General features: G+C 33.9%; 1 protein-coding gene across 9 annotated transcripts in view; it reads left to right on the top strand.

Moving 5' to 3' along the window:
- DMD (dystrophin) overlaps nucleotides 1-16,615 on the top strand; it is a 978,823-nt gene that overhangs the window by 229,387 nt on the left and 732,821 nt on the right. For 7 of the 9 annotated variants that reach the window (XM_066314017.1, XM_066314022.1, XM_066314019.1 and 4 more), the window contains 2 exons: nucleotides 13,033-13,211; nucleotides 14,155-14,277. In XM_066314017.1, the coding sequence (XP_066170114.1) occupies nucleotides 13,033-13,211; nucleotides 14,155-14,277 (302 nt within the window). The remainder of the gene's footprint in view (nucleotides 1-13,032; nucleotides 13,212-14,154; nucleotides 14,278-16,615) is intronic. The other 2 variants (XM_066314023.1, XM_066314021.1) reach the window with 1 other exon arrangement.

The raw sequence follows: 16,615 nt of genomic DNA, 5'->3' as shown, positions 1-16,615 counted from the left end.
TGAATTTAAATGTTTGTAAGGAGCATTATCAATTATCTCTGGTACACATTGTCTATTCAAAAAATGTTTCATAGTGTTCATCAGTATAAGCTCTAATTGCTCATGTAAGAGGGAAATTACCATTCCCCAATTATTTTTTTTATTACTCATAAAAACTTCTGAAGCCATTTGGGTACTGCTGTGATTCTTTTGGCTGCCTCTGTTTATTGTGCTCTTGCCCTGTGGTTATATCAATCCTTTCTAAGCAGCTGAGCTGGCGCTTAATGCTCCCCGATCAGCAGTTCTAGATAAGATGTTTAGGGGAAGCTGATAGCAATCAACCTCTGGCTGCTCTTTTGGAACTGACAGAAGCACAAGATTGCAGTAGAGGTTGGCACAAGCTAACCCACATGGAGTTCCAGATGCTCTCTGGAAAAGTTATGCCCTGAAGAAGAGCCTAGGTGAAGAAGATAACGCTCTGTCACAGGAGGCATCAGAGGCAGATACTCCTCAGCCAGGGTGAAGAAAAGGAGGGTAATATTTCCTGGATATTCCCTCTAAAAGACTGACAATCTCCAGTATAAATGCTTTATTGTTTGTCTTTTCTGGCCACATACAAGAAACATTAGATTTACAAGCTTTTATGGATTTCTAATTCTCGTTAAACTAATAACTTTCCAATAGTCCATTCCCGACTTTCTTCTCAGTAATATCTGTTGCAATGACCAGTGCAAGACTAAGATCAAAAACAATTAATACTGAAAAAATCAAACTCTATCTTACATCATTTACTCTCTGTTGGGTAACTTGCTATGCCTGGGACATTTATATGAGGAAATATCACTGTCTATGGCATATTAACATTTTATAAAAGCAAAGCAATAGAAATGCATGTGTAAAACAGAGATTACCCAGAGATACTTACCTGCCTCTTCCATGTGTTTTCTGGTAGGATCTTCGGAAAGCTGTAACATTTGGATTTATTTTTAAGATTAAATGATAGAACACAAACATGACAAAAAGAGCTTGACCTGTAAGGTCTTTGAACATGTTTCAGTAATAATGCACTATCAATTTTTGCTATTTATTCCATGCTAGGACCACAGAGACACTATAGAAAGTATTCTTTTTAAACTATTTTACTTTGATTCTGCTTGTTTGATCTTCCTCTATTTATCCTGGTGTAGGGTATTTAATTTTTCTGTAACATGTATACTTAGTACCTTTTTTGCAGATTGCATTGTTAAATGGTATCCTTGTAGCCCCAAAGTTTAGATGAAAGTCTTAACAAATTATGCAAGGAGTAGGGACCTATGCATGCTAAGAGTTGCATCCCTTTGAATTGAAAATAATCATGTAGGTGTGGCTTAAGTTCTGGACATTTGAAACTGCTCACTACCCATTGCTTGCAATGCCATGGTGGTAGTGCTTTAAGTTTAATTTCACTTACATGAGCAGGAAGCAAGAATCTAATTATAGAAAATTTTGGGAGGTTTAACTGCGGGTGTTTTTCTGCTGGTGTCCCTTGACTCAGGCTTGTAGAAGAATGTTGTTTTGCTGTTGTAAGTACATCTGCTGTATGGCTTTGCTGGTTAGGTGGAATGAAGATTCCATGCTTTTATTCAAAGGTTTAAAATACAGTTCACTCCTTCTTTGTGTGCTCCAGAGCTGAGAATGTCCTAGCATGACTTGTGCTCATGCTGAGGTCTCTGCTTAGCTGGAGCTCAGTGAGAGAATAGTGTGGGGAAGGCACTTGGTTCCCATTGCTGCTGTTTCTGCCCTTGGCAACCTGAATGCCTCAGTCTGCATCAAATCTGCTGCTCTGGGTTTAGAAATGTGCTGTTTCTAAGCTATTAGAACTTTTCATGTTTCATGAGAAGTGTTTTGTGCAGGCCTAGAATATATATTACTAAACTGTTAATGCTAGAATTTAGTGAAACATGCCATTTATCTGTGATTGGTGTCACTCACTTGTCCTGTCTGAACCCTGCAGGCTCATTTTTGATGTAATCACTATCTTTTTGGTAAGATGGACAATTATTAGAGTGCTGGGCCAGCTTCTGCACAGCCTGCTTGGTGAACATGGTTGCACAACCAAGCCCAAAGATTTTCAGGAGTTATCCTGTCAAATAAAGACCCAAAGCAAAAAGTAGCTAAGCAGAATGAAGTCCATTTTATGATTATTTTGGGATATTTACTGGATTATTTGTAATTTTAAAAGTATTATATGTTGCTAGTTTAAAGTTTGGAGAGCTCCTTAGGTTTTCCTTTAGTTTGGAAGATTTTTCAGTTCTGTGGCTTTGGGTTTTTTTGGCTTTTTATGTTAATCTAGAGAAACAAGTCAGTGAGAGGAGACACAGGTAACCTTTGTGTTATAATCTGTTTGGAGTTTTACTACAAGACTCTACTCTGTTTAAATGTGAAAGGAAAATTTTCCAATTGGTTTGGACGTGTATTTCAGGTATTTAGGTTTGCAAAGGTGACCTCTTCTTCATAACTTTTATACTATGTACATTTTCTTAGCTAATAACCACTTAACTAATAACCCACTCTTTATGTCTGGCCTAAAGTCAGTCTTTCTAGCACTGGGCAGTTAAAGAAAGACTTAAAGAAAGTGTTGGCCTCCACTGCTGTCATTAACAATCCTAGACTCTGCTCCTGTAACTGTAGTCATGAGTGTTTCTTATTCTCATCATGGCTCTGTTTGAGCCCTGTACCTGTAGTATTGCTTGTTTGTTTCATTACTCAGCCTGGAAAATTCAGTTCTAAAACAAACATGTGGAACTTTTCAAGTACTTCTTCTAATGATTTTTTTTCTTTTTTTTTTTTTCCCCTAAAATGCTGATAAAAGTTGGGGTTTAAATTGTTTTGACCTTAAAATTATATATTTTTTTGAAAAACATAGTCTAAGGCTTGTCATGACATAACCTCTTTAACAATTAATAATTCTAATTAGTTTACTAATATGAATTCAGTTGGTGAATCTGAAGATTATGTAAGATTATGTTTTTCATTTTAAAAATAGATAATTCAAGAAAATAAAATTAGTACTTGTAAGTTAAATATCAAGGGATTATATACTAATGGTGGAGTTAGCAGTTCTATCATCTTTTTACAGGAGCATATATTTTCTTAAACTTTTACCTTTTTTTTTTTTTTTTTTTTTTTTTTTTTTTTTTTTTTTTTTTTAATGCTTATACCCTGCTCTGTATTTACAAACCCTTCTGCTTCCTAAAATACCAACTAATATTTAGATTTGACCTGGTTATTTTTTGTGTTGCTTCATAGTCCTATCTAAACACATTTTTAAGGCTATTTGCATTTTCTTCATTAGCATAATGCATGATAAATATGTAATAAAACTGGTTGTTGTTCTAATGCATTCCTAACTCCTATTTACATTATATTGACTGCACTGATTAATCTCCAGCTTTATTTCACATGCTCTGTTGATGTACTGTTAGTTGTTAAATATGTAGATGCATGCTCTATGTGCAAAAGCTCTTTTGCATCTTTAGTCTAATGCTTTATCAGAGTTTCTAAGAATAGTCACACATGACACATTATTTTTATCATTATTTTGGCCAGGTTATTGCATGGATATATTTCTCCATAATAGGGGGAAAAAAAAAAAAAAAAGGCAAGGAAGTTCGTAGAAAAGCATGAAACTACTAGAGCATTAAAATGAGCTGTGCTGTGTTTAGCCTGGGATTCCTATGTAATCTGAAAGGTGGAAAGGTGATTACATTCAGGATGTCCCAAAATTTGTATCAGTTCTAGAAATTCTTGGATAGATTAAATTACCATTTCTTAATTTTTTCATCCTTGAGTCCAGGCAGACTCAAGAAGTCTCTTCCATAGCACTCATTCACAAACTACTACAATGCTTATTTAGGTCCTACATGTATTGCAGTGAACTAGAGATTAGTGTATTTAAAGCATTAAAAAGATAAATTTCTTTGAGTTATTTAATAAAGCCATCCATGAAAATGTTGTGCTTTTGAATTGCTGCTATACAGCGTCAGAAAGCATTCCTGGAATTAACTGAGTTCTGAAATTTTGCTATCCATTTTTCTCTATGAGTGAAGACTGTGAAGACAATTAATAATTCTGAACTGAGAAAAATGGGAGGGAACGTTTTTGTAGTGAAGTCAGAAATATGTCCAATAAACAAGGTGCTACTGTAATACTGATTTCAGGTATCGCATCCTTCTTTCACAATTTGCGCTTCTGATGCAGTGCTGAGAAGGATTTCGTTTAGCAGAGCACACAGTAAAGCATTAGAGTGCTTCTGTTATGCTGACCACCAGATTGTAATGTTGTAATGTTTTAGAACTTACGGTTTTCTTTTTATATATTAAATAAGTTTAATGCATTGTGTTTCACGTTTGAAAGTTGCTATATTTATTTTAATATTGTTTGATACACACATAATATACCATTTGGCATCCCAGTCACACCTGGCTGCTGTTGTTGCATATTTACAGCTATTCCATCTTGCAGGGGACTTTAGAAGTAAATATTATAGGTCAGATGTCCTCAAATCCAGTCTGATTCCACCCAGCTGTAGCATTTAAACTTGTCTTTGGTCTCTCACATGCTGTTCAACACCCATCAGTGTCACACACACTTCTGCTTACTCAGACTGAGCCTTGCATTGGCTAGAAAAGGCTAGGCACCTTCTTTCTGCTGCGTGTTGTCTTGGTTTGGAAAGACAGATGTCTGGTAAGGAAGTCAGGAGCCTCCCTTGACGATGTAAACCTCCTTCCTCTGAATTATTATAATTTTGAAATTAAGGATCTCCCAGGCAAAGATATGGGAGTAGGAATAACTGTTCTTTACTAGGAAAATTAAAATAAAAATGTTGTAGTACGAAGAAACAACCAAACAAAAAGAAAACACTGGCAGAGGCAAAATACAACCTGACACCCTGTTGGGTCAGGGTGTTGGTAGCAGTCCAATTAAGTCATGGCTGTAAATCATCACTCGTGGAGTGACAGATGTAGTTCTTTGCCCTTCTCTGTTTCTCCAACAGTAGCCATGTATAAACCCATTGAAATGTAAATGGAAGCTTACATTTATGCAGAACATTGAGCAGATGTTTCCAGCCTCAGACTATGGGCTTAAGAAGTTCTGACTGTCAAGGCTGAGCAGTTCTCTTCCTCAGATAATCAGATTTAAGGTGGGTGTTTTTTTTTTTTTTGTTTGTTTTTTTTTTTTTTTTTTTTTTTTTTTCCCCTAAATTACATTATTGGTAGATGCTAAATAACTTCCTGGAAAATGGAAAGTGCATAGTAACCCTTCAGTCAAAGCTTGCATTTTTAAGAAGTATTGGCATGACACATTTTAGACTGCTTTTCCTCATGATCCGCCTAAGGAAATAAGATCACCACATTAATCTGTTTGTTGCATTCCCTGTGAAATAATCCTCAAATATTAAAAATCTGTTCCCTACAACATTTATAAGGTTTCTTCTAACCTGTTTCTTTAGCATTTCAATGCAGGAATGATCACAATATATATAAATTATTAAAATTAGAGTTTCATCTTTTTCAAAATGTATCTGTACTTTTTTTCAGATATGCTTTAAAGTGGAAATAGCCTTTTTACATCTGCTACAGTTAACATTCTTACAGACCTCATTTGTCATTTTTGTACTGGTTATGAGTCACACAAATAGAAGTCTATATTATCCAGGTAACTGGTCTTCATGTAGATGTAGCCACTTCACATATGCAGTGAGAAAATTCAAGACGTGTAGCCATGAGACTCATCAAGAAACCTCTTCTTTGAATTTAAAGCTGACACATCAAATCAATTTGTACACATAAATTTCCATCAGTGAGGGGTTTTTTTTGTTTTGTTTTGTTTTGGGTTTTTTTGTCAAATATCCTATATATAACTGAACTCTAATAGCTATGAACTTTCCCACTCCCTCATAATGAAATTGAAAACTTCTCTGATGTTTTGTAGCTGAAATTAATCAAACTTGCATACCCTGTGGGAGTATGGTCTATTGAATATAAGAAGTATTGTGTTGTAGCTGCAAACACTACTCTGGCCTAAATCAGTGGAAAACCGGAGTTATTGTTGAAGTTCTATTATACACACTAAATTTTGTATTTTTTTAAGATATCTAGAATAATTTTACACCTGACTTTGAGCTAAACTTTAGGAATTTTACTGCATAGAAATTTAGCTTTGTTCCTTAAAACTTCAGCTGCATTTTATTAATAAATCCTAACAAAGCCAAGAACAGCTTTGTTTTGATTTGCAGCCAGATTATTCCATCTTGGACACTTTCTTCTTTAGGTTTCACTCTTTTTTTCTGTTTTGCTTTTCTCAAGTTTCATATAAAGCCAGTTGTCCATGAGGTTCTAGAGGGGAAAAATACAAGCTGCCTGTAGTGTCATTCAGCATTCTGTGTTGTTGGTTTGGGATTGAATTAACCTCAGGTGATTTTAGTTTGCCTCGATGTCAGAAATAGCACATTTCAGATGGGAATAAAAGGAAGGTACAGACACTCTAGCAGCAGAATCCCTGTTCTTCCCAGTACTATTTCAAAAGAATTCTGTGTTTCCCAAGGTTTGAAGAACTATTACCTTCTCTTACAAAGTATGGAATCACCCATCCAGTGTGCACATGGCTCTTTCTATTGTCTATTCAGAATTGGCTGTTTAGATTACAGTTGCCCTTTTCCATTTACCTTATATAATTTTTACCTTTACAAAAGATTTTACAATGAAATAAAAGTAATGAATTTATCTCCATATAAAGTTATAAAATCTTTAGTTACTAGATTTCAGTCTCTAATTTTATTTTTAATGGTTACTTGTGAAGTTTATCTAGACTAAATATTTATAAAAGCTAAGTGGGAAATGTTCAATATTTTGAAATATTGTCCCATTTTCTCTCTCAATTATTAACCTGTTTGAAAATATTTCAAATACTCTTAGCAAAATTACAGTTTCAGTGACTGCTAATATTACTGCTAATTTTGAACACAAGTCTTCATACAAACACTGTAACTCCCTTGATCTGTCTTCATTTTCAGGACTCTCCAGAAGGAATTAGGTGACAGGGAATATTTTAGTTTTCTTTTCTCTGATCCTTCTCATCCCACACCTCACTGCAATTCCAGGTTTTGAAAAATCGAACTGTAGATTTCATTAGTGTATATGAATTTTGTGAGTATATTAACTGCTGAATAATATTTGTCATTTTAGCAAATTGATGAGAGCCATGTTCACTCCTACCCAATGACAAAAATATTAGTATAAAATATGATAAAAAAGTATCATACCCCAAATTTTAAATCCAAATGTTTAATTCCTTTGCTATTTTGACTTTACTTCTTTCTATGTCTGTCTTTGCTGCTAAGAAGACACTTTAGATATAGCTTAAGGTGGAAAGGTTGTGGTGTTGCTTAATCAATGTTTAATATTGTAAGGAACCTGAAAAAGAATAAGCAACACTTTTACTGTTCAGAAGAGGTAACAAGTCTGATTTTTCATGTTTGAAAACCAGAGATGGCATCAAGTTCACTAAAGCAGGGTAGTGCTGGCATGTTAGCCCAAGGCTCCTTCAAACTCATGCAGCGAATCAGAACAGACATTCAGACAGATTAAAGGTATGGTCTGACACCAAATATTTTAATACCTGATACACTTGAATTCTGCAGAACTTTAATTCCACAAATCCTGACCTGTCTCTGTAATTCTAAAAGGCAAACACAAATGTGTTAATTTTCTGAGGATATTTTCTTCATGATGCTGTTGTGACCTTATTTAATACAGCCTACAAAGGTCAGCATTTTGAATGTACTCTGTAAGTCTTTACCATCAAGTTTAAAACATTTATTTTCTTAAGGATATCTCTGTTTAAAAACTAAAAAGGTTTCTCAGGGATTTTCATAGTGTTTCAGGTTTATGGCTATTCATATCTACAGAAAAGAAGAAAAAAAAACAGTGCCAGTAAGTGTAAGTGGACTATCTTCTAGGCTTCTGCTCTCACGAAATTGTTTGTATGTAACTTGTGCCTTTCACTCTCAGTTAATTTTGTAAAATATGGGTTTTATTCAGCAAAATAATAGACTGTGATCACTACGCTTATTCATGTAGGCCATTGAATGGCCTTTGAAAAATTTTGACCTTTGCTTTGTTTTTAAAATAAAGTTTTAAAATCATCAGTTTTAATTTCCACCTTGCAATATTTACAGTTCTGCAGTATTTCATACATTGATTTTTGTCTATCTGCAAGTCCAGGGCTATTCCTTGAGATTACTTGCAAAGATTGCTTTCATTTTGAATTTAACATGCAATCTACTGGTAGAAAAAAAACTAGGGCAGAAAATAATTGCAAGTTTAAAAAAGAAGCAAAGAAGGTCAAGTAATTGTGAGTAGACACTGCAGTTCCTGGCTCACCTTTCAGAGACTGTAGAGTTTATTGCTTCAAGGTCCTAGTGGCAGCAGTGAGTGTCAGTAAACCATTACTACTTCTATTGTTCCTGCTATTATCATACTATTATTATACAGAGAGATTGTAGGAAAATGCCATTTTGAGGCCAAGTGGAGACTGAGGGAGAAGTATGTATACATTTAAGGGAAACACCTTATAATCTTTGCCTGATAATCTTGCTCTGTTTCTTGGTGTTTAAATAAGAGTGAACTATATATATAGGCTCAGGTTTTCACAGTCAGGAAATTAAGTCACCAGTAAGAGCAAATCTCAGATAGGCCTCATGATTCTGTCATAGCTTAATGTCAGTAAATAGACTTGTAAAATGACCAAAAGTATGTATTTGGAGTAAAAATTACCAAGTTTAAAATTTCCTCCCCCCCTCTTTTTTTTTTTTCTTTTTTTTTCTTTTTTTTTCTGTTTTTTTTTTTTTATTCCCCTCAGTTATGGGGGCAACATTTTGAAGATACTTTTTATTCCTAGGTTTCTAACACATCCATTTGGGAATGAAATCTTACTTGTTTTTCTTGCTTTTTAAGAGTAAGCCATTTCCATTTGTACTAGTACAGTCTCATGTATTTTTAATTGCAAATTTAGGTTAATCCAAATAAAAATTAGTTAAAAATATATTCCTTGGGTTTCTTGGGTTTTATGAAAACTCTTTCAAAGTGTTTTGGTGAGCCTTGTCAGGCAGATTACCACAGATTTTTGAACATGCTTTGAAAAGTTCACCCTTGTCCTTGAGGCTAAAAGGTAAAATAAATAAAAGTTGCATCTAAGTTGTGGCTGCACTTTTATAAATGCTCTTCTGTGCCCTCATCTTAGACCCTGTGGCTGAGGGGCTGAGGCTGGTGCCACACAGAGGGTGGCCATATGAATGTGGAAATATCTCCTGTAATGAGTTTATATTGGTGAAAGTAATCATTTATGTTTCTGTTAGATTTCTGTCTTACCTCAGGAATCTGAGAGCTTTTGCTTTCTAAACAGATGCATTTGGAAATAACAGTAGAACCCATAATACATGTTAGAGTTGTATTCATGTCATTAAAAAGTCTTTAAAAAAACCCAAAACCTGATAGAAGAAATAACAACAGCCCTTATTTATTGGGGAAAAACCCCCCACAAAATCTCTGAAAATTCAAATCAGCTTTGAGAATCTCAATTTTTTTTGTGTGGAAGGGAAGGTATTTTTTTAATTTAGCGCAGTTTTTAAAATCTTATTTGGGATAGCAGGTAATATTTAAAATATTTTTATTGGTAGTATTTAAATATTTTAATATATTAAATTTTAATATTTTAAAATATTACTTTTGTAATAGAAGCAAACAGTATTATTGGACGTATAGATTTAGAAATTATTTTTCTATGTTTTCTTCTTTATGACTCTGTGAAAATCCTATCTGCTTCTGTTGAGGACAAAGGATTTCTTGTATTTTTTAGGGCTCACTTCCTATCTTGCTTCTCAGAAGTATGTAAGGTAAAATATGTTTCAGGATTTGTCTCTCAATCTAAAGAAACCAGATTAGCAATTTCTGTGCAGAAATACAATCTTTCTGGCAGTGCAGCAGACATTTTAAGCTCTCCTCTTTCAAAGTTATTTTGCTACTAGTTTGATACAAAGAGTAAACACAAATAGTGAAACTATTTGACACAGAGTGTCAGAATTGTTTATTGGTCAGAGCTTGGAGAAAGAAACTTTTGTTATAAGAAAGGAACAATTATATTAGTAGCTGTGTATTTGAAAATTTTAAGAAACATTTCCATAAACACTTATAACTTGTGCTCTATGTGTGGCTTTGTATACATAATGTAACACTGTAGGAAAAGGCTGGGTTTTGTTTGTGTTGCTAGACCTGTACTTTTTGGTATGGTACTTATTTCTGTGTTTTATATCATCCTCATTTTCACTCATCCCTTGATGTTAGCACTGGTGTGATCATTGACCAGACATATAGGTGCAGGAATTAAACCACTTGTGAACTGTAAGGCTGATAAAACTTGGCTGCTGGATCACTTTTTGAAGAATTTGGTATATTTGGAAAGCAATTAGTTTCAGAACACTTGAGTTTTATCGTGGTCATCTTTAACAAACAGTCAAACCTGTAGCTATGTTCATCAGAAAACAAATAATATTTGCTAATAAAAATCAAGCTGCAGCAAACTTTTATCAGGCAAATTGCTTCCCAAATTAAACCTGTAATAACCCTTTAAAGGCAACTGCATTTAAACAGCAGTGGATTTGGGTTTTATTTAATGATTTAAATGTTCTGGGGTGAACTCAGATTCTTTCTGCTCTTTTGGTACTTGTTACCAAGTAATTGCTTTTCTAGATAAAGAGAATATTTCTTTACATTAGAATTTATGGGCAAAATAGAGCTCTTGTGCTGTCTGCTTAGACACAGACATTTTGGTCCATATATCAAAGAAAGTGTTTTGTTTGATTTGTCTGTATTTTTTGAGTTTGACTGGAGATGTTCCCTGGACAGACTAAATCTCTCTAAATGGTCAGGGGTAAATATATTTTCAGGAGAAGCACATATAGTTAGGATCTTGGAAGGTAATTTTGTTTCTTTGTTTCTTTTTTGTTTCAAATAGCCATCAGACTCAGTAGGTGATAAATATATTACATGAGGGTAGGGTTCAAAAGAAGAAAATATGAAGACAAAGTATAGCGAATTCAATCCTGCTCTAATAATTCAGGATCCCCAAAAAAAGACTTTTGAGAGAAAGATTGATATTCCAGGCTTTGCAACTATGTTTGTTTAGCTATTTATTGTGATTAAATAATTAAATCCTTTCTTATTTGCCAGTTGATTTTGACAGCTTCATGTGTGCTTTTTATTTGTCACATAGAATGGGTAAACAATTTTTGGCATGTATATTATTTGTTAGGTGCTAATTTTATTTATTGTGTGAGATATTTTTGTAGATAAACGATAAGATATTTGCCCATTTGGTTAACAGGACATTTTGAAAAGGAAAATAATGAACAAACAATAGAAAAATCACAGCTGGTACTGTTTCAGTGTATACTCTTCCCCATAGGAAGGCATGGATATTCATGTAAACATCAATTACTGGTGTACACTAAATATAAAAAAATAGTGCTAGAATATTCAAGAGAAGACAAGAAGATGCTTATAGTAAAGTACTTATTTTATGGAAGTGGGAATGTTAGAAGGGATATGCCATTTTTCCAGCCAGTGCTAAGTAGAACTAAATCTTCAGCTTTCTCTCATAAAGTATCAAGCAAAGATATGGAGATGGGTCAGAAAGCCAAACCAAAATTATTGAAAGAATGCCTTTTCTTAATTTTGAAATATATGTGCAGCTTTTAATGCAAAGTGCCTTCCCTCATGTTCATTCCACATTCTAGGCAGAGAGAATGAGATGCCACGTTGCAGAATCATTGATTTATTTTATTTTTTCTGTGAACTCAAATCTTAGCTGAGACAGGATTGATCTAAGACAAGAGTAAAAACTCATAGTTCTTGGCTTTCTGCCAGCACTCATGTTAAAACATTTATGGAATTAATGATAAATTTCTTGTACATCTGTCCTTTTACATCTTGATTCACTAGACTGAGTGTAGGAAGTAGGCGTCAATGGCAAATAACAAAGTAACTATATCAAAGGGCTGCCATATGTCTTACATTTTTACAAATCGTTATTGACTTGAATTGTTGAGTCAGGGAAAATGCTTTTACTGCTGATGTATAACAGTGTGCAAAAGCTGAAGTCATCTTTGTGTTCATGCAAAGTTTCTTGTACTGACTGCTGAAGACCATAGAGATTTTACAGGGTGGGTTTTTTTTTTTTTTGGTGGGTTTTCTTGGTGGTTTTGTTTGTTTGTTTGTTTGGGTTCTTTGGGGTTTTTTTGTTTGGTTGTTTTTTTGTTTTTATGTTTTTTTTGTTTTGTTTTTTTTTTTTTGTGGGGTTTTTTGAGTTTTGTTATTTGTTTTTGGGGGTTTTTTTTTGGTGTGGTGTTTTTTTTTTAATAGTTTTTCTATTATGTTTTTTAATGCCTGTGAATACCATGTTCCTTTGATGTTCCACAGATTTCATGAAGAATGCAAGACTAAGTAGAATATAAAAACTATGTAGCTTTATTGTGGTTTGACTACAATCATTGGTTTTTATGAACCCATTCACAAGAAAAACTGGTAATTTCTTTTCTCCCCCTACATCATTGTTCCTTTCAGTGGCTAAATGATGTGGGGAGAACGGAAAATGAAAATGAGGTTGTCCTTACTTTTAAAAAATTGCAGTATTTATACAGCACTAGAAAATACACTTTTTCTTATGTCTAGTCCTGCTTAATGGGGATCACAGTGTCAAATTGCATTTTGACACAAGAGATATACATAGAAAGGTCACACTGAATGAGATAACATTACCTGTATAAACTTTGGCTTCTTCTCATTGATATGCAAGTTTCTTCTGCAATTTTGGAACTGATTAACTTCTAATTAGTCTCTAGAGTATTCATGTGGACGATAGATTGTTCATTAGTCTATCAATTTTCCATTAAACTAATTGGCTATTTCTCATGCCGAATGTGGAAACTGAAATGACACATGTTAATTTGCCTTCCAGATGTTGCAACTGCCTGTCCAGATAAAAAGTCCATCTTGATGTATGTGACTTCACTCTTTCAAGTCCTGCCCCAGAAAGTCACCATGGAAGCCATCAGGGAGGTGGAGATGTTGCCACGTCACTCAAGGGTCACTAGAGAAGAGCACATAGAAGTACATGAACAGCATTTTTCACAAGAAGTGAGTTTCACTTTTCTGCTTTCATCTTGCTGCTCTAAAATGGTTGTTTCCCTGCCTACCCCGTGAGTTTGATGTCAAATGGCCACTTAAAGGCAAAAACCCTATGGGTAAAATGGGCAAAGCCTCTTCACCTCAGGCAGATCAAATGTACTTATCTGCATGTACTTTCATACTGGTTTTCATTTCACACTGGACTGCTTTAAAAATTACTATTCATTAATTGCTTTGCACTTCAGTTACATACCATTGTGAATTTTGATGGTGGCAGGATGCCTCAAGGAAAAACAAATTTAAGGAGGCTTACATTTAAAAGCAGATAGAAAATACTTACCTTTTTAGACACTAGGCATTGATATTTCTCCATAGTCATGATATATTTTTAATTTTTTAGCATTTTATTTACAATTACTTGTATTTTAAAATGATCTCAGTTTACTGTTCTCCTCTCAAAAACTCATATAATATTTGGAGTTAATTTATGATAGCATTGTCAGAGTTTTTTTTTAACTGAAACCATCAGACAGCCTCTGGTGAAGTGTTTAGTGCATTTTATACCTTGTTTACTTGTCTGCATTTAGTCGATATGTTAGGTATGGGATGCTCATTCTCTTTTAGAGTACTTAACAGATAAGTATGGGCTCTGTTTATTCAAGATGTGACAAAAGATCACTTGCTTTTTGAGCCTCTGCTTGTAAGTTATAAAGAAGCTTCAGTTTACATTGGTATTCTGCTGGTGTTGAGTCCTGACAGTTTGTTGCTTTCGGTGAGGGTGTCAGATTAAATGAGAGGTTTCCTTAATACCATCGCATTTTGCCTGCTGAATACCAACACTGTCCTTGAAAAAATGACCTTCCTGCTTCCTTTTCTTCAGTTGCTCTTAAAATCAATATTTCCTTCTACAGTCTATGCTCCTACCCACGTGTACGTTCTAATTTATTCGTAGATCACAGTCAGTGTACCCCAGGGACCTTCGCCTTCTCCTAAACAGCGGTTCAAAAGTTACGCGTATGCACAAGCTGTCTATGTCACATCCCCTGACCAAAAAAGGAGGCAGGTTCCTCCACAGGTCTGTCAATGTTGTAATTTTTTTTAGAGAGTTGTTCTGTTAAGCTCATGCTTGGAGTGAAAGAGCTTGTGCATTTTGCTTCTACGTGAACTTAATGACGTGCTTTGTCCAGGACTTTTTTCTGTCGAGTGGTTACATTTTTCCTGTGTATTTCTGCATGGCTGGCAATAGCTGTTGTGCTGATTGCAGGGGATGATTAACATTCAATCACTGCTGGTTTAGAATCATAAACTTCCTTCTTTGTTCATTCATTTTTGAAAATAGTACATACATTGCCTTGAAAATGTATTAGAAGAACAAATCTAACATAAGCCATATTTGACATCTATATTGCAGCCTCAGGTTTAGTTATAGAAAGAAAAAAAAAAAAAGCTGCTGGCTTTCTCTTTCTTTTTCTGACCCTTCCTATTACAGAAAATAGTAAGTGATGGTATTTCTCAGGAGGTTATTGTAGTTGGAAAGAAAGGTGAAATGAGCATTAAATTTAACCCTGGATTATTAGATTGCAACAGTTGGTCATTTTTTTCACAAATGGCATCTTGCTGGTACTGAGGTTAAGGGGTTATATTCGATTTTTACTTATTTATTTTATTTCATTTTTTACTTTCAAGTAGCTGAGGTGGTTTAATAAAACTTACTTCAAGTAATCCTTATAATGAGAATTTCAGTAGTTGAATTTTTATAACTTTTGACAAGTATGAGACCCAAAGGTCATATTGTGTACTGCAATGTGCTTTCCTTTCATTACTTCAGGGAGAAAAGATCTGTGTGTATGTGGCGCTACAGTTTGAGTTTGCCTCTGGGTACTTAATTCTGTCTAACATCTAAAAATCTACTGCAAAATTATACTTCTATTCAGCACTGAGTATTCAAATCTACTATTCAAGTGACAGATATTTTATTGAATAATGACTTCTAAATACTCTAGGACAGAAACCCTGTGCACACAAGAATGAGCCCTGCTACATTATTCTAATATCAAATGTGTTGCAGTGATGAGTCACACAGCTTTGAAATAAGATGTTTAAAATTATCATAATTGTTTTGTTCTAATTAAACACTATACAGATATTTTAGAGTAATGAAAAGTTATTATATATGATAGTTTTTGTTTCTTTTCCTTGAGATAGTTTCCTTGTGATCAGTTGTAGATTTTGTCAGCACCTCCACCATCAAAAGTAATGCATAAACTGAAATAAAGTCATTTCTACAAAGCATAGTTGTTGAAATTCACTAAGATATAATTAGTTTATTTATTTCTCATCTTCCATTCCAGTTTTCAGGTCTCTTCTTCCTGAATTTGGAAACTTCATCTATTACACTTCCATTAAATAATTAATGCAATAATATTATAATTCAATTTGGCAGAAGCTGAAGACCTAATCAAAGTCTGAGCCATATTGTGCTACAGTCACAACAGCTATTAATAAATGGAAAGCATTAACTTAAGAATCCTTTGTGAAAACCACTGGGCAAATTCTCATTATAATCAAGATAAACTTGAATTACAAATAATAACAATTATTATCCCAAGTCAATATATGGAATTCTTAGTCATTGGTTATTTTTTGCCTTGAGCTATGTATCTCTTAAAAAAGAGCTGTTGTCTACCTATTAAAGCAAGTTTATAATTAGATAGTGGTTGATTTTTTTTTCTCCAGATACATGGGTCTAGTGTAACTTAATATTCCCATTTATTTTAACTAAATAAAATAATTATTATTTCCTTTTCACTTCTTAGTGACCTTTCAATTTTCTGCCACCTATATTATGATTTTTGTTACCATTATAAATAATGCAACTGTTTTAAGATTTTCAGTTAAATCTACTTCTCTAGGAGACTGCAATAAAAAAATAAAGAGGAATTCAACATTTTTTTTCTCTTGGATTTTTTAAAGTTTTGTAAACTGACTCTCTTTTTTTTCTAGTTATCCAAGAAAAGTTTATTAGTCGATTGTGGCCTGCCAGTTTCCATAGTATTTTCAGTGCTGTCATGGAGAAGCAATTTTCACAAAGTATTTTGGTCTTATGTTGAAATCATAGAATCATTCTTTTTTTCTTAATCTCTGTAAACTTTCAGCTTATAGGACTTGAATATTACAATTTCCCCCAAATAACCATAATTAAATAAGACCTCTTTCCAAATATTTTGATCATGATTTTTTTTCCAAGTATAGCTATTGATGCATGTAATACATTTGCTTCATATGTCAGTTGTCAGAAATTTTAAGACATGTGAGCTGTGATTCTCTGAGCTCCATATTTGCAAGAAGGAATAACATTTCCTTTCACACCATCATTTGTCAAAGTTCTTTCTCTTCTATCTTCTATCCTTGTC

Source organism: Sylvia atricapilla, chromosome 2 (assembly GCF_009819655.1).
Source record: "Sylvia atricapilla isolate bSylAtr1 chromosome 2, bSylAtr1.pri, whole genome shotgun sequence".
NCBI classification, from domain to species: Eukaryota; Metazoa; Chordata; class Aves; order Passeriformes; family Sylviidae; genus Sylvia; species Sylvia atricapilla.
The sequence above is the reverse complement of the archived record's forward strand: the minus strand, read 5'-3'. Positions and strand labels throughout refer to the sequence as shown.